Below are 18452 nucleotides of genomic sequence, written 5' to 3'. Positions count from 1 at the left end.
GGCTTCTGGTTCTTCATCTCCTTGGTCTCCCCCACATCACTCACAAAAGCAAATTCCACACAAGAGAGAGAGACAGCTGCTTCTTCATATATGAATAATACACAGCCCTATAAATGATTAATAAAAGATAGCAGTGACTTTGAATGATGGTGTAGTAATTCACACTTAGCTGTTTAGATGGCTCCCAGCCTTCATCCTGGTGATGCATGAGGCACCTGGGATAATGATCATCCTGTCATGCAGACTGTTGTTTCCAGTTGCTTAAATTGAGCACTGCACGTATTGGACAGCATCATGCAGCTGATTATGGCCCACCACATGGATGGTCATAGTCAGAATGATTAACTTTTTAAATTGCTCAGAGATGCATCTGTGGGGATGGTGTCAGCCACACTCTGTGAGAGCTTCATCCTTTGACATGCTGGAATCTAGAGCTGGACCAAAGAAGGATCTAAACTTGATCATGTTTAATTTAATCACATGTGCAGATAGTCTGGTGAATCCTATGGAGTGCCTATAACAGAACAAAGTCCTGCTGCTCCTCTGGTGGTGGATACGTTCATGTTATCATTCTCCAGCTGTTCACTCCATGGGAAGTCATTGCACTCTCTGCTCTCTGTGATGATTATGTTTGGGTGAGATCTATCCCTAAAAAGGGAATATTAATTTTTCAAAAGCCTTGCAAAAATGAGATTGTATTTAAAACTAACAAACCAAAAACCCCAAAGTGAGAAGCTGGGTGTTAACTGAGTAAAGAAGTTGTCCGTGGGAGATAGAGAAGAGGAGCAGAAATCCTGTCTGGTCACCTGCAGACAACTCAGCCTCTTGCTTACATCCACCACGTCCCAATGTCAATCAAAATGGATCAGAAAGATAACACCTGAGAAGTGCCAGGTTTTCCCTGTTAATTACAAAGGGATCCTGAGGTGGCTTCCTCAAGCATAAATGTCTACCCTCCAGAGCCCTAAAACTTCAGGAGGCAAGGCTTACCTTTTAAATCCCTGTATTCCCTGTTCTCTGTAGCATTCTGTTAAGCTGCCAGTACACAGGAGAGCGAAAGGCCACAGCATAACTAACAACCTGTTGATCAAATAAATGTGTTAAAATGCTGTAGTGGAGAAGTGACTGCTGATGTGGAGCTTGTAGGGGTGTAAAATCCCCACAGACACCTTGTCTCTGACTATGGCCTGCACAGGGGAGGTGGAAAACCTGGCTGGGTTATCCCAGATAGAAGAAAAAACACCAAAGTATTTAGATCCACAAGTGAGGTTTCCCTCCTCTTCAGGGGAAAAAATGGGGCCCCAGAAGGAGTCTGGTGCCTTTGTGCTGGTTTCTGAGTGAAGCAAACCTTTGAGGGGAAACAATGCTAATAGAGTCATCGCTTTGGCACGTGAGCCCTGCTAGAAAGGAAGCCTGTTAATCCCCTCCATAGCCTCTCTATTTATACCCTTAGGCTGCACACAAACTGCTCAAGTACAGGAACAAAAGCTGACTGGAAAAATCACTCCTGTGGTTGTTGTTCTCATGAGCTATTATCCCCTTTATTAAGGAGCAGGCTTAGAACAACCTCTCTTAAGGACAATGTTTGTGAAGAAATGTGATTATTATGCTGATTTAGGTGAAACTTGGCCCTCTAGCTCGCCTCTCCCTCCGCCCTCCCTGCCCATTTTCCTCATTGTGCTCTTAAGTGGTGGTGCCATCAGCCAAGCTGGAGGAATGCCCGGGCCCCAGCCCTGCCCCTTGCCTCTTCGGGAGATCGGTACCAACCTACAAGGTAAGCTTGTCTTCCCAGCCATGGCTTTAAGACATTTGGTTATAGAAGTTTTGCAATAAAAAAGAATAAAAAAATCTTGGACTATGAATTTGTGTGTCATTTGTGCGTCAGTGGGATCTTCCAGAGAAGGGCAAGGTGTGGAAATGTTCACCAGATTACTGGTGTCCTTTCTGGTATTTCTTTATTTATGATAATTTAGAAATCAGTGTTTGTGATATTTAATTTGTTTCTTTAGTAGATCTGAAGCTCGTCAATATTTGGGATTATCCTCTCTGCAGTTTTTACTTAAGAATAAAAATCCTCCCCAGCGTCCTGTCTCACAGTGACTGAATGGAGATGCACCTTCTCAACCTGGAAGGCAATAGAGCCCAGGTTCTTTTGTGTCACTCAAATTACAAGAGGAAAAAGATGGCTCTTCTGATCTTTCTGCAAAATATATTTCTGAAGCTTTTGAAGAAACTCGTCCTTCGTTGAAACAGACTTGACTGAGAAGTTACTTTGAAAATATAGAGTGCAAACAACTCCTCCAGTGGTTTTGTTGGAGGAAAAGGAGCAGAAGGGATTCATCATACTTGGCTGTACTGAGCATGGAATGTCTTCTTTGGAAAACTGTCTGCATCAAGAATAGCTGGGCTACAGCTTATGTTCCTGCAATGAAAATTTTTAAAAAGATCAGGTTAGACTTATCTGTGAGAATTTTACAAATTTTGACTAAATGTAACATTTCCATTAATGTATTGCCAGTATGATTGAGGATAATTCACTAGGTTAACATGGACTTAAGGGGCCTATGAACTGAATAATGGAGATTTTTGAAGTAAAGTAGTAAATATCTTTTTCAAAACTATGTGCTTAAGGTTTTCTAGCCCTTCCAGTGTTGGGCAATCAAAAATTTTATCTACAGTATACCCTGACTTTTGAAGTCACAATTCTATTTAAGGCCAGGCAACAGGAACAAATGAAATCAATGCAAAGAGCCATACATTATTTTGTGGGATTTTTTGTACTCTATAAGCTATTTGTTAAATGAAACTGAGTTACTCTAATAATGGTTTAATTATAGGTAGGCCAGATGAGACTGTATTTAAAGACAGGGAATGTGTATATTTAAAGAGATGAAGCTCCTGTCACACTGGAAAGATAAAGGAAAAAAAAAAGATGATAAGATAGAGTGGTGTTTAGGCTTATGTCTGAGGCTGACTGGAGCCAGATGTTGGATGTAAATGTGGTGATTGCTGGATTCCTATGAGCTTTCTGCTGCTGAGTGGGGTAGAGAAGAACAGCCCTCATGCTATTGTGCCCATAAACTGCAAAGTACAAGTATAGTCAGTCCTCCTTCTTTTGAAGACCAAGTGAAAACCAGAAGCAACAAGAGAAAGCAAAGTTTTGGGAAATTTTGCACAAATGTGACTCATTATGGGATATCTAGGAGGTCAAATTGGATGTTTCTAATTTTTGCAAAGGCCAGACAAATAAGAGGATGTTTATTAGGTCACATGTACAAATCAGGCACTTCTGCAGCTGGAGGGAAGGAAAACCTTTCTGGTTCAGAACTGAGGTTTGGGCCCGCTTATATCTTATTCCTGGGTGAAGGAAAGGGAATTGGGAGACCTCTTAGCCACCATACTGAATATACATGGGCTTGGCTGTCTGAACCTACAGTTCATCTCTTGCACATTTAATCAGGAATAGTCTTGGAAGGTGTTGCACAAAGCCCCTAGCACCCAGGTAGGACCTACAGTAGGAAATATGAGAGAAGAACCACTGGGAATATCCTGACTCCTTATTCAAAGAATTTATTTTTCTATTAAAATATCTATTTAAATATTTCATACGTTTTTGTTTTCCTGAGAATTCAGCTTTAATTGAAGAGGGGTATCTGAAAAATGGAAGTGGTATTCCTGAGCCAGATGTTTGCCAGCATTATTAGTGGCTTTTTGAGAAGCCAGTCATGAGAACAGGGCTTCCTCTGTCTCAGGTCCTTCAGCATTCTCCTGGCCAAGCCTTGGTAGATGTTCAACTTCCTCAGGGGGCTTGAATTTGGTCCCCTCCCCCTTTCCTTGTGGCCTCACTGATGCATTTTGAAGATGCATATTCACAAGTTAGGACGTCACACATTGCTTGCTCCTGCACTAGCACAAACAGGATTTAATATTAATCTTTTTTACTTAACAGTCTAAGTTGTGTTTAATCTCAGACCTGTTAAATTTAATACTGATAAATTGAGCACTTTCTTAATGTATGTTCACATTCTGTCTTAGTCTATTATATATGTGCAGTACAGATGTGATGCATTGGCTTTGTAAATAAAAAAATAAAGACAAGAATTAAAAAAAGCATTTGCAAACCAAGTAACTACTCTGTGAAGTAATGGAACTTTGAGAGCTGCAGTTCATTCCATGGGCTCAGTTGATCTAATATATCATGAACCCTGACAGGGCAGGTTTGATCCCTCAGCTTTTGACTGTGTGTTCCTTCAGCTCTTGCTCTGGTTCTGGTGATGTTTGGGTCTGTAATGAACCAGGTTGACTCACTTATCCAGAATAAAATTGAATAGATAAAAAATGGGGGAATTTTGACTGGGTTCATGAGTTCAATCCTCTTCACAAAGGGCCTGAGGAATGCTGTGCATAGTGAAGGTTGATGGAGAGGGAGAATGATGACTCTTAGGTAGTAGAGATCTGTCAGACCCCCTTAGCTGCCTCTTCCACCTCCCCAGCCAGGACACCAGGGTCTACAAGACTTGAAAGCACTCCAAGTGGTTCTTGCTGTCCCACCCTGCTCTGCAGTGACATGGTGCCCTGCTCTTTCTGTGCACCACCAGTTGTGTCCACTGGCCCTGTGATGAGCTGGTAGAAGAATATTCAGTATTTGTATGATTATAGTTAGGTCTCTCCCAGTTTTGCATCTTGAGCTGATTCTTCAGGATGCCAAGTAAACACAAGTGATAGTTGAAAAATTTGCAGGAAAGCGTGGGGACACAGGATGTGATTGAGCTCTGACAGTGGTTTAGATTACTTGAAGCTGTAGGCCTCACTGCTACAACAACCTGTTTTCTGCATTTTTGTTTCCCCTTTGCTTGGGTGGATTTGAGAGGCACAGTTACATTTTCTGTAACTGACTGGTTTTTCATCTGCACAAAGCCATATGTATCCAATGGACCTAACTCTGACATCTGGGCTGCAAAACTCTCTTTGTTTTGCAGACCCAAAGGATACTGAGAGCAAGCCACAAGAAGGTGAATCTATCTCAAGAACAAAGGTACATTAATAATTTTAATAGGATCATACACAGACATGACAACTAAAACCCAAATCGCCAACTCATGTTTGCTCATCAAAAATATCTGCAGCTGGTCTAAAGAATTTGATGAGGTGCAGAGATCAATAAATAATTTGTCATAGAGTCTGACAAGACTAAATCAGATTGTAAGAAATGGATGGACTTTTATTTCCAGACTGATCCATGTGTCAAGTACAGTGTTATGGAAAAGTTTCAGCACTGTTCCCATATGTACCAGAGATCATACTGTCATTGCTTGCTACTTTGGGCATACTCTTGGAGTCAGGTCTCTGTACTTGACTGAGTTTGTGGTGTGGGTGTCAGCTGTGCTCATCTTCTGTGTGCCTGGGACAGCTAAAGGCCATTGGAGAACTAGAGCAGACATTGTCTCTGATTTAGCAGTAAAACCTGTTTTCATTACTAGGTCTCAGGTACTGCAGACAGCCCAAATCCTCCAGTACTGGAGCTTTCAATAAGACATTGTTTGTTCTGCTGCACTGTCAATAAGATGTCATTACTTTAACAGCAAGATAAGAAAGGATTTGTTAATGGCTCCTCTTGGGGGATGGTGACATTTTTTCCCCCTTATAGATCACTGGGGAAAAAATACAGGAGCAGGCTGACAAGGAAAGAAAATCAGTTTGGCACTTTTTTCTTTTCTTCTCTTTTTCCATTTTTAAAAAAACTTATCTACGCTTCTCAGTAAAAGCTGTAAGTTATGAAAAACACAAATTCAGCCTTTTTCTTTTATTTGTATTCATATGCAAAACCAGTGATATAATGTTAAATGTTCATGTGCATATACCTTTTTAAGAGATTAAAAGAAACATTTTAGCATATTTTAAAAAGACAGCTGCTATGAGCAGTAACAGGTCTATAACCTTTCATTAATCTGGAGGTACAGTACTCCAGGGGAGGCAGATCAGTTTTTGCCTTTCCCAGGTCCAAGTAAGTGGTTATTAATTAACAGCAGGTATGGCAAGAAGTTTTCAGTCCTTGCTTTGGCACAGCTGTCAGTGCTGTAACCCGGGGGCTCTGTGGGTGGGCATGAGGCTGCTGCTGCCCTCGCCCTGCGACCTCTGCCCCTGGCCAAAACCTCCTGCAAGTAGCCTTGTCTGGTGTCACCTCTGTCCCAGGCTGGTTCCTGCACGTTGGTGCCATGAAACTCCCTCATTGTCCTGGAGCTTTTGGAGTCCAGGTGGCATTCTGGCAGTCTCTGATAGAACAATGAGATATTTTTTGCAAAACCACATTTAGGACAATGATAAAGGGCCCGATCCTCTGAGTTTTTAGCCACCTGTATGATCATCTATATAGTTAAAGATATGAGCACAGACAGCATGTCTGAACTTGGAAAATTCATTTGGCTTCGGGTGAAGCCTGAGCTCAAAGCACAATAGCTCCACCTGAATAGGGATATTCAGAGGACACAGAGCAGGTGCCAAGACCAGACCTGCTTGTTTGCAGCTGCGCAGGGGATTCTTAAAGGCACAAGCCTGCCCATTCATCTGTGTAACCAGCTCAGGCGGGCACGCAAGCCCCTCTTTTTTAAACTCATTAAAATAACTATGGAACGAGGAACCCGTTTGGCTGGGCTTTGGTAGAGTTTTTGGGCCAGAGGCTTCCCCGAAACCGGGCTACCTCTCCCACCATCTCATCTCTCCTTCCCACCCTGTGTGACCCTGTGTCAGGCTGCCCGTGTGGCCACAGCCATGCATGCCAGCACAGCCACCCGTGCCAGCACAGCCACCCATGCCAGCAGAGCCACCCATGCAGCCGCACTCCCCTGCCCAGTGCACGCCTGCACAAACACGGGCGTTGGCAGCCCCAAGGTGGCAGGGAGAAGGCAGAGCCCCTGCTGGCATGGCTGCCAAAATATTTTCACAGGACAAATATTCTTAACCCCTGGCAGCCTGGGTACTCTGAGCTCTATAAGACTCAAGAACATGACAAACCCCAAGCACACTCAATCCTCAGTGGAGGGGATGGATATGGAGGGCTGAATGCCAGGCTGGGGGTGTCAGCCACAATTTCCATCGGCTTTCCTGGCTCCAGCAAATGAAGATCCTGCAGTGCCCATCCAGAGAGGCTCACAAGTTACTGCTCACTCTGAGCAGCCAGACCGGTTTAGAACAAGACTGAGTGAATGAGCACAGTGAGGCTGTAACAGGACACCAAGTGGGATCACAGAGAATGGGAGGTAAGGCGATAGCTGCAGGGGGCTGTGGATCCCAGCACAGCTTACTTAGGCACTTGTGGGCATCATAATTTCTCAAAAAGTGGATAAATTATGTGAGAGACTTACATGGATAATATACAAATACCTAACATCCTCTGCCCTGATACTGTGTTAATGCTATCAGAGTCTGTTGTAATTTGTGTTGTACAATTTAAGATTTGATTTTCTCCCCCCAACTTTCTCTTCATATGCTGGAGGTTGCTTTTTGGTGTCTTGGCCTGTGCATGCTGCACTGTGGAATGTAGTGGGATTATCTCCTTGGTCTATGTTGAGTACTTTTTCTTTTTCTTTCTCTTCAGCATTTAGGATATTACCATAGCCTACATATTTTTAGAGGAGAGTATGTCTTGATACAATTGATATAATTCCTAACTGATTAACTATAAATTTAATCTCAGCCATTAATATTTTTACAGGATGTATCAGAAATTGTAGAAAGCAATTTTAAAAGACTCTTGTTTTGAGGCACTTCCAGCTTGTAAATAAAAACCACTTTCTTCAGCTTTCCTAAAAATAATTTTTTTACTGTTATCAGGCTATTAAAACACATTATCTGCTTATAAGGAAAATATTGCTCCAGGCTGTGTTGAGGTTATTTATTACTAACTACATCCGTATCTTTATGTGTTTTGCATACCTGCTGCTGCTCCATGCTTGAGGTCCACAAAAATGCAAATAAAATAAAACTTGCAGCTGCCATCACTTGCTCCCCTGTATTGGAAAAGCAGCCTCGTGTAACAGACTGGAAATGACAGGTAGGCATACCAGAGAAAAATCTAGACTTGGTGTGAATTGCTCATACCTTTGCTGACATCTCTGGTGATGTGCAGGCAGAGCACAATAACAGGGTTGGGTGTTCCAGGTGGGGCAGGACACAGTGTGCTTTCTTCTGGTATATACTGACTATCCAAAATCAGTGCACTTCATCTCTTCTGTGACAGAAATAATTTCATTCCAGCACTACCAGAAATTAAATGCTATGCTTTGACTATTTATATTAAGTAGAAAAATAACTAAAGCCTGTTGTTTGAACAATTTTAAATGTGCAAGTCAATTCAAAACTGCACAATCCTCATATGGATTTGGGCTATAATGACACTTTGTCTTTCTGCTTGTAGGACAATAATCCTTATTATGCTTTATTCCAAAGTTTCTGCTGTTCTTGCTCTGCCAAAGCCACAATGAAGCAAGAGTGGCAGGGCAATATGGGTACTGGCATGGGTAAGACACATAGCCCTTAGTTAGCAGGGCTTCTACAACTTCTGCTTCTACAACTGCCATAAAGCTGCTGAAAGCAGATCCTGAGAACCTCTGTGTGAAATAATACCAACACACTGCAGTGCAAAGAAGAGATATATTTAAAATTACCCTCTAACCTCTGTTCTCTACATCTTAGGAAAGGATTTCCTGGAAGCAGAGAGCAAGACCCAGAGCAGAAGCAGAAGGGAACTGATGGCTGGATGGCAGGGAGAGAGAGAGACACACACAGTGAACTGCCTGAAGGTGAGAGCATCCCAGATTTGATCCAGATGAATAAATAAATGATGACTCTGAAACATAACACAGGGTTTATCATGACAGGAGTGAAAGGTTATAAAGACCTAAACTGTTTATTTGTATGAGAACATAATGGTCCTTGTCATCAACATGGTGTTGAAAGGGATGACTTCCATCTAGGGGATGCAGAAGAACCCAGAAGATAAATTTCAGCACTAGTAACAGTTTAATGGAATACAATTGAAAAAGAGGATGAATATGGAAATTAGACAGGGATGACACTGTAATAATTTAAGTGTAGCATTTGGCAGCAGCAGTATCATTCCAGGAAAAACAAACAACACTAATCAACATCAGATGTATTGGTATTTTAAAATAGACTTTATTTAATGATAATAAATATAAAGAAATCTTAATATTCAGAAACTAATTGCAAACATTCTTAGAAAAAATAAAAAACACACTCTTACATTCTGAATTTTATTGACATACACAGTCTAAAACAGTGGTGATAGTCTGTAATTTATGGTGCTTGGTAAGGCAATGAAATGGTCACTGGTCCAAATTCACCCTGACTTCAACAGATCTGTACAAAGTAGGAGTCTGGTCTACATATCAAGTGTAGAAAAAAGATAAAATGGAGTCAGAGTTTAAAACAAATGCTGATTTTCCCTTCAAGCAGATCTTTAATTAAAGTGACAAAGGCTGAAAAAAAAAAAAAAATTACAAATACTTCTATGTTGGCAACTGGCCCCCAGCACTTTGTTCTCATGCCTCCGCAGAGCTTCCGGCATGCAAGCAGAGCACATTTCAGCAGCTGGAGGTAGAGGCTTCAGGAACTGCACAGCTTAAATCAAACTATTAAAATGCAATTATTAGGCACTCTGTTGGTCTCCCTCTTCTTTCTCTGATTCAGAGCTCTGCTGTGAATAACACTGAGCACATGGCAAACTGAACTGAATTCCTGATGTAATCTCTTCTGAAATGAAATGTTACAGCTACATTAGCAAGGAGCATGGCATTTCAGAAGCAAATCACTCGAGCAAAAAGTTAATGCTGGCTAGGTGATGCCCATGCAGAGCTCACCACTCTCTTCAGCCTGGTTTCAGCAGACTAAGGGCCTGTCAGTGACCACTAAGTGCATATCTAAAAGCTGCCTTCTGGGTCAGTTTGAACCAAAAGGAATTCAGTCCATGAGTGCCCAGACTAATCTGTGACATCTCCCAGAAAATGGAGACAAGTGGAAGACTGGTTTCCAAAGCACCTTTGTCATCTGAACAAAAAAGATTACATAGAAACACACTCTGATTAGGGCTGATGAGGATTTTATTATGGGAGGAGCCCAAGCCATAGGCACATAGGCTTTGCCCATGTAGCAGGTTTTTAATTGTTATTTTAAAGCCAGGAATAGAAACTCTTTATGACAGTGAGGGCTAACTCTCCCTTTAGGAAATGATGCCAACTGATGTAGGAAGAAACAACTTGGAGACTCCCCAGGTATCAAGCAGGGAGCATAAGTCTAGGCACTTCTGAAAATCAGCCTTAAGCTCTGCTTAAGACCAAATAATTACCTGAAATGGTTCATTTTGTGCTAGATTTTCCCCCCTTTACCACAGGATGCCTCCTTACCTGCCCCAGCCCTCTAACACCACATCTGGAAAGGTATTTAAGGCACACTGGTGCTGTGATCACTGATGAGGAAATAAAAATGCCATCTCCCATCTGGACACAACTGCAAATGACAAAGGTCCAGTTGAAAGTTAAAATCAAAAGCTCCAAGTATGAATGGAGCCAACTGTCCTTCCTAACCCAACTCATATTCCACAGGGAAATCCTGAGTACTTCACTAAAACTGTTCCTTGAAACAGTTTATTTGACAAAAGTTGGTTTTAACTGAAAGTTTGGTATATTATGCAGTGACAGGACCGGAGGCAGTAGGCAGGAACTGAAACACTTTTTCACTGTGAGGATGACTGAGCAGTGGTACAGGTGGCCCAAAGAGGTTGTGGAGTCTCAATCCCCAGAAATATTCAAAAGAAGAGAAGACCAGCCTGGCTGAACAGAGAGCTTTGGCTGGAATTCAGGTAAAAAAGGAGAGTTGTTGACCTTTGAAAGAAGGGGCAGACAGCTCAAGAAGACTAATGCTATGAGGCTTTACAGGGAGAAATTAAAAGGACCAAAGCCCAGCTAGAACTTGATCTGTCTACTGCTGCAAAAGACAATAATAATGTTTCTATAAACATATTAGCAACAAAAGGAGGGCTAAGGACACTGTTGATCCTTTATTGGATGTGGTGGAAAACACTCAGACAAAAATGAGGAAAAGGCTGAGGTACTCAATGCCTTTTTTGCCTCAGTCTTTGGTAGTAAGACCCAGTTCTCTGAGAACCCAGCCCCCAGAGGTGGGAGACGGGGGCAGGGAGCAGAATGAAGCCCTCATAATCCAAGGGGAAACAGTGAGTGACCTGCTACACCACTTAGACAGCCACAAGTCCCTGGGGCTGTATGGGTGCTGATCTGCTCACAGCTTGGGCAGACCTACTGCTCGCTAGACAAAAAACTGGCTGGATGGCCAGGCTCACAGAGTGGTATTTGAAAGACATGTAGATGTGGCACTCAGGGACATGGTTTAGTTGTGGACTTGGCAGTGTCAGGTTAATGGTTAGACTTGATATCTTAAAGGTCTTTCCCAGTCTGAACGATCTTATGATTCTGTAGGGTTTGCTTCAAAAGACAGGCTTGAATTACATGGCACTCAGTATTTGGAGATTTTGCTGCAAAATTCATAGGTTTAATTCCTTCTGATTATTGACTGGATAAAATGCATCTTCCAAATGCTGTTTAATTTATGCAAATGGACTTCATACTTAAAAACTATATGAATAATCTGCCTAAAAATTCTGCATATCTATTGCATATAAGAAGAGTACAAAATTACAAACATAAAGTAATCAACTGGTTTATAGAGCACAGACATATTTTTCTTTTTAAAAAAGGTTTTGGCAAGTTAATAATCTGCAATATCTCTCCTTTGGGTACAAAATACCCTCCCACATACACGCCTAATCTGTAATTCCCTAATTCCCAGTTTGCAGCTGGAGCCAAAATAAGTGGGGAGATGGTCAGCCTGATTTGAAGATGACTGATGGCAGTAGCACATGCCTCCACACCTCTGACATCCTTCCATGTTATTCAAAGCTTCACAGCATGGTTAAGGCCTATTAAATGGTTTATTCCAATCTCCAATTCCAACAGATTCATAGCCTTGTCAGAATTCACTTTATCACGCAATGCTGTATCAGAATGTTCAGCTGCACATTCGTCCTATGCCAAAACCTCAGGGAAGAGCACGTTCTGGCGTGAGGGAAATGCAAAAGATAGCCCTCCACAAATATTGATTTAGTATGTGAAAAGACTTTTAACACTTATTGCTTTTACAGGTAGGAGACCTTCAAGGCTATGAGCATCTAGCTCAGAATGGGCGAGTGAACTAACGAAAGTACATTGACTGGGGAAAGATAAAATGCCTGAGTTTTCTACTCACTTGGCGTGCTGTAAGGTCAGTTTGTGTGCATTGATTTCAAAGGCAATTCTCCTGTTTACACAGAGATTGATGAACAGGATGGGCTTACAGTCCTGTTGCTTCTTGTGATCCAAGTCCATGATTAATTGAAATATCTTGTTATCCATTTAAGTCTCAGTGTGCATAACTAATTCAGAGTAGCAAACAACCATCCTTAGTATGTCAATTCCAATGGCTTAACAGTGGGATTTTGAGTTGTATCTTCTTTCTTTTTCCTTCATGTTTTGGCTTTTCCTCTTCATTTTATAGCTGAGGTCTGCATTAGCAAGCAATCAAAAGTCCTTCATTGGATGCGATGATATTTTTATAGCAAATCATTCTTGTTCTTAAGGTTTATTTAAGTTAGACTAGTTATCTTATAGCTGATGCCTAAGAAGAGTAGAAAGCAGCCTAGGTGTTTAGGAATTAATCTGCATCTTCTTAAGAGGATAAATATTTTTTGCCTTTTTCTTTTTTTTTTTTAATATCCTAAAAAGCTGTTTAAAAAAAAATGATAACTCTTATCTGCATTGCAGTGGCTGCATTTGTCCAAGGTAAACTGGTAAATGAGCATGTAAGAGTTGCAAGAAACAATGTTTAGTAAATCCAAAGTGCTTGATAGCTATTGGTAATATCTGGACAGATATTAGCTGTCCAAGTACTGTTATCCATATGAAAAAATACTTATTCATCTTTAGGTCGGAAAGTGCTGTCTGCTCCTTTGATGATTTTGTCAGCTATTTTGCCCATGGTTTTTTTCACACCTTTGAGATCATTCTCGTGTAATAGTTTCTGTGTGAGGTACTTCTCTCGTTTGACCTTGCTCTTGGTCTTCTCTGATACATCCGGAATTACATATGAAATAATAAACTTCACAAAGTATATGACATGCTGGGAAAGGTGAAAATGAAAAAAATGTCAGTCAGGCTGAACAGGACATTATTATCATTATAAATGAAATGTCACTTTTTGTCTTAAGATGCTGAACTGATTCAGTGCCAGTATCTAACACTGTTAAAAAAGATTTTAAAAAGACATGACTAATAAAATAGAATAATTATCTGATAAACAAGAATTTCTCATTTTCCAGTCCTGATTTGAGCAAGAACTTCTCTGCCTCCTTTGGGGAAACCCTGGTACACAGCACTTCCTTCCTGCATGGAAACACTTGTTACAGTTTCCTATAAGATTTTTTATGTTTGTCCAAATAACTCTGAGGCAGTTACTTTTCTCTGATACAGGAAGTCTGCTCTAACCAGTTTCTGATGACTTCAGTAGTCCCTGGATCAGGACTTGAACACATTTTATAATTAAATAATACCCAATATTTCCCTCTCTTCATCTTGGACTGATTCCCATCTTTCGTAAGCCCAGGCTGTAGCTGCAGAGGAAGGAGCAATTGTTTTTTGATGATCATCTAGGGGCTCACTTCTTACAGGGACTGTCTTTATACACTTCACTCTGCCATGTATTGTACCTGTATTACAAACAGGTATCGTGCATATGCTTTCAGGACACTGTGTGCAAACTTCCTCTAAGTACATGGATTCTATTTCTGCTGCTAAAAATTATTCTAGAGCTCTTGAGAAAAGAAGCTGCAGATTTGTGGGGCAACCCTCAGCTGATGTCATGATTTCAGGGAATTATTTATCCAGTGTTGCTAGTCTTAATTTACATCCCCCAAGTTCTTGCTCATGCTAGCACAGATCACCAGCTCTGAAAGCTGTGCCTGGACCTCTGAAGGATTTTCCACAGGGAGGGAAGAGACTAAATAGGCAATGCTCAAACCCCATACACCAACCTCCATGACGATGATGAAAGCCAGCTTGGCTGCAATGACATGCCAGTAGTATATGTTGTGCTCATATTGGTGCTGGTGACCAGGAGGGTAGCGGAGATCCCGGTACCTGAAAGCAAAGCAGGAATACCAGGAGCTGATCTCTGGCATCTCTGCAGTACGGCACTGTGGCCAGAGGATGGAGCACAACATGGCCCTGCTTAATGTGTCCAGGAACAGTTACCTCGGGGAACTACTGCGAGGGGTAAAATCATATCTGCAAGATAAGCCATGTTTGGCTGAAACGTCAAATTTTTGCCATTTTATTAAGAATTACTGATAAAAATTTTAAGGTGTTTTTTTTTGAAAACTATCAGCTAGGAGAAAGCCAAATTAAAAAAAGTTTTCTGAGTAGCACAAACTTATGGGTGAATACTTCCACTCCATTCTGCCATTCAAAATAAGCTGGGTTTTCCTGTGTTTTAATGTTTCTCAAGGGATATTTTTTTACTGAATTAGATGGCTTAGATATGAAAACCACGATTTATGTAATTGGAAAATGACAAATACTTATTTGATACTTGCCTGCATGTTGTTTGGTTCCCGAACCAAGGGGAAGAAGGCTTGCTTTCATTCTTGAAGTCTGATATACTGAAGACAGAAAGTGTGCTGTTTATATACCCCTCCATAGTGTGAGTGCTGTGGCTCCCGTAAGGAGGGACCGAAAAGGACCAGTAATAAACCAGACGAGGAATCATGTCAGATGTAAAAGCAATGATCAAAGCCTGCATTTCAGACAGAGAAGACAAAAAAGCAGAGCAGCATTAAAGAAATAAGCTTTAATATGCATTCCTTTGCCATATACTTACCATCTCAAAAGTTAGCATATGAGCTAAAAATAGAAAATATGTTCTTTCCTGTCAGTGGTTGTTCATTCTATAAATGAGCATGAAGTCTCTCGTGGGCACAAAACAATCCCTTTCTGGCATGTGCACTCTGTACAGTTTCTAAATTATGCTAGCTCTGCTGAATGCCTTAAAACAGTTATACTATAAAACACTTCTTTCACGTGCATGCAGAGAAGATCAGCAAATGTGCTTCTTATGAGTCCTAATGAGATGCTTGCAGAAATTCTGCCTGATGAAACTAATGGAAACAACAGAAGAGTTCTTCAGTAATAGAAAATTAAATGTCAGCAGGTTCTCCAATGTCTGAGTAAAGGAATTAAATAAATTAGATATATAACTGATCCATCTCTGCTCCTAGAAACCTCCCACCCTTTCTGAGGTGCTAGCCAGCCCAAATTCATCCTGGTACTTGTTGCCTCCTACTACAGCGTAGTACTTGTGGAAACTGCTCTTGATGCCAAGATAATTTTTTTAGTAGCAGCTGCATAGTGCTGTTTTACATGACGTGACCATTTGTTTTTATCTTGCTCCCAAGAGAGTCCCTGTCCTACTCAGTCTGCAAGTCACAAACTGGGTAGGAAATATGATCTGTGGGTTTGTTGTGGGAAGTCTTTTCTAAACCCATGAACTTCCCAAAACATCCTATTCTGGAGGACAGGTTAACTATGTTTAATCCAATTTCCTCCCCTGCTACTGCAAGTTCAAAAGGTTTCCCTGTGAGGAAGACTTTCCACTGGCAAGATCTGCAGCTGAGTATATAGCAAGAGGCTGCCCAGCCAGCTGATGACAACAGGAGTCTCTGGTGCCCAGCACCTGGGAAGGAGTGACCAGCACTCCAGGACTCTAAGAGAAGTGTTTGTCCCATACCAGGATAAAAATACCCACTTGACAACATGCATGGAAAGAACCAGGGCAGGGACATGGAAGAGAAAGGTGTTAAGTAGGGATCTGATGAGATCAGGCAGAAGGAGGTTTAGGCACAGGTGTATAAAAGAGGAAGAAAAAACTAAAGGAAAATCATAGGACAGAGTCAGGTCAAACAATAACAGGTAACAGAGGAGCACAAAAGCTGGTTAATATCTGTTTTTTATTCCCCATCATGCCAGCCTGTAATTCATGAGATCTGTATTTCCTTATTTTGATGACATGGGACAAAAAAAAAATCCATTTTTGTGCAGCATTTCCAGTGAGACAATCCCAGCATGAGAAGGTATTTTTAACGGTTTCAGAAAAAGGGAAGGGGAGAGAGGAGAAAGGGTGAAAAATAATATGGTTAACTCTTCTACAGTTCCTTGAACAATGCTTTGGTGGCAGTGTTAGCTAAAACAACATCCTGCAGCTGCCTCTAGCAGTTGACTTGTGCTCTGTGCTGGCTTGGGCAGTCCTGGCCCCATTCAGCAGATCAGATGAAAATGCTGATCTGACTGGGAATCACCACTGGATCCTTTCCCTGGTCTGATTCATCACATGATTATACAGCACTGGTGCCAGCACAAGGCAAGAGACAGGATCAAGGGGGAAAGACAGCAAAGGAAAAGAGCAGAGAATTTAAAAGGGGACAAGACCCACCCTCCATCAAGCAGCACTGCTGCCAAATGATGAATGATATCCTAGTGTCTTACCTTTTGAGTTGGCTACTTTGAAGAACCTGAGAAGCTAAACTGAAACTAAGATAAAAGTTGCAGAAACAATTCTTCTGAGGCTGTGGTCCAAGATCTGTATGTAGTTCTCCATAATGTTGTTACAAGTGAGTTCAGCTGAGAGAAAGTTTGGCTGATGAGAAATAAAAGGAAGGCATCCTAGGTCCAAAACTCATTGAAAATTTTCAAGGATAAGGTGTTTTTCTTGTACTGCACTTTGGCTTAAATCAAATGTAGTTAACATGCACTTCTAAAAACTGTTTTTAAGCATTACATGCCAGTGTGAAATGGAGTGAAAATTATGTGTTGTTTATATTTACATGCTGAGTAGGTGGTTTTGACTGACAAGAAGTATATATTACTGTGTCTTGCAGCTGCAGGGAGACGACCTCACAGCTAAATTACTCTGTTTTTAATTCTGAAGTGGAGTTAAAAGTAGAGTACAAGTAGAGTATTTATAATCTGTATTACAAGCACAGAAAATTTTTGTTAAATAAACTTTCTTTCTGTTCATTAGCTCATCTAGTCAGACCACAAATGAATTAATATCAACTTAACAGTAAGGCAAAAAAATTCCTTCTCCCTTTGGACCAAATGAGTTTGATGCTGCTTCTTTGTATCAGAAAGATGCTGGAACATGGTATTTACAGAGCTCAATACTTGATCTCACTGAATCTTTTTTGCAAGGCCCCAGGTCTCTCATCATCCTAAATCTGAGCCTTGTCTCACTCTCCTCCCTCTCTCAGAATGATCTCCAGATGTGCTCCGGAGAGCTTCAAGGACAGAAATACGAGAACAAATCCTACGGCATCCTCTCAAAGGAAAAACTTTTTTCCTCTTGAATTATGGGCTGCATTTCAGAGTATTGCACTGGAGAACTACAAACAAACAGTACATTCTTTGCTTCCCAAGCCTTACTGCACAGAGTTTTCCATTTATACCATAACTAATTAAAATCAGCCTTCAAATCAACAACAGATGCAATAGCAAGTCCAGTGCCTCACGGCAACTCTCAAAACTGGTAGCTTTGTGCAAAAGTTGATTGCAAGTACTAGCAGCTGCTACAAAGGGAACATGCATGAAGTAGAAGATGCACCAAGGGGAAGATGACACACTACTCAAGCATAATCAACTGCAACAAGTCATGTAGAAGAGAAGAAACACTTTCTGTGTACCAAGGTAAAATCAAGGCAGGGTTGTTTAAGACTGATGACTTGGATCAGTTCCTGGATGGCAAACAAGGAAAGAAACACACTTAAAGGAGGAAAACGGCTTCTAACATTTGCTCAAGCACATGGCTTCATGGCCCACACTTCATTAGCAATAAATACCAATCTCTTTGAGGTCCTCACAACACGTGCAGCGGGGCTGTTTGAAGGTGACAGTCTCTGGAGCTGAGCCCCTCACATGCGACAGCCCCACGGAGGTGAGGGGCTGATGCCCTGTTTGCACACTGGCACCATCTGCAGAAAGCAGGGCACGAACACATTCCTGGCAGAAGCCTACACAAGGCCAAGTCAACCAAAGGTGAAGTCACCAAAGCCATTGTAACTCTGCCCTGAATACCACAAGAACTGTGATAAGGCACAATGTATGAAAGTAATCTTAAGATACATGTTCAACTTCTAGTTTCATATTGGTATTACAAGATCCAGCTGGATTGACTACGAAATAAAGTTATCCAATAGCATAACATATTTGGATCTCTCTGAAAACAGATGAAAACAGCGACCTTGTTGAGAAAGGCAATTCCCCATGGATAGTCTGAGGTGT

The 18452-nt window shown here is 41.3% G+C and overlaps 1 protein-coding gene and 1 long non-coding RNA gene across 4 annotated transcripts in view; one reads left to right on the top strand and one right to left on the bottom strand.

Moving 5' to 3' along the window:
* The first annotated feature begins 6657 nt into the window (after positions 1-6657).
* Positions 6658-12708, top strand: LOC127060868 (uncharacterized). Of its 2 annotated transcripts, XR_007780243.1 has the most exons (4): positions 6658-7256; positions 7955-8050; positions 8692-8798; positions 12233-12708. It is a non-coding gene; the product is annotated as an uncharacterized LOC127060868 (long non-coding RNA). The 2 variants fall into 2 exon arrangements; XR_007780242.1 differs by having other exon boundaries at positions 6658-8050.
* ANO6 (anoctamin 6) overlaps positions 9153-18452 on the bottom strand; it is a 69799-nt gene continuing 60499 nt past the window's right edge. For both annotated transcript variants that reach the window (XM_030238421.2, XM_050985764.1), the window contains 3 exons: positions 14717-14916; positions 14156-14261; positions 9153-13245 (listed from right to left, as the gene is read on the bottom strand). In XM_030238421.2, the coding sequence (XP_030094281.2) occupies positions 13039-13245; positions 14156-14261; positions 14717-14916 (513 nt within the window). In that variant the 3' untranslated portion in view covers positions 9153-13038. The remainder of the gene's footprint in view (positions 13246-14155; positions 14262-14716; positions 14917-18452) is intronic.

The sequence above is a fragment of the Serinus canaria genome, chromosome 1A (assembly GCF_022539315.1).
Source record: "Serinus canaria isolate serCan28SL12 chromosome 1A, serCan2020, whole genome shotgun sequence".
Lineage (NCBI taxonomy): Eukaryota > Metazoa > Chordata > Aves > Passeriformes > Fringillidae > Serinus > Serinus canaria.
This window is presented reverse-complemented; position numbering and strand designations above follow the sequence as displayed.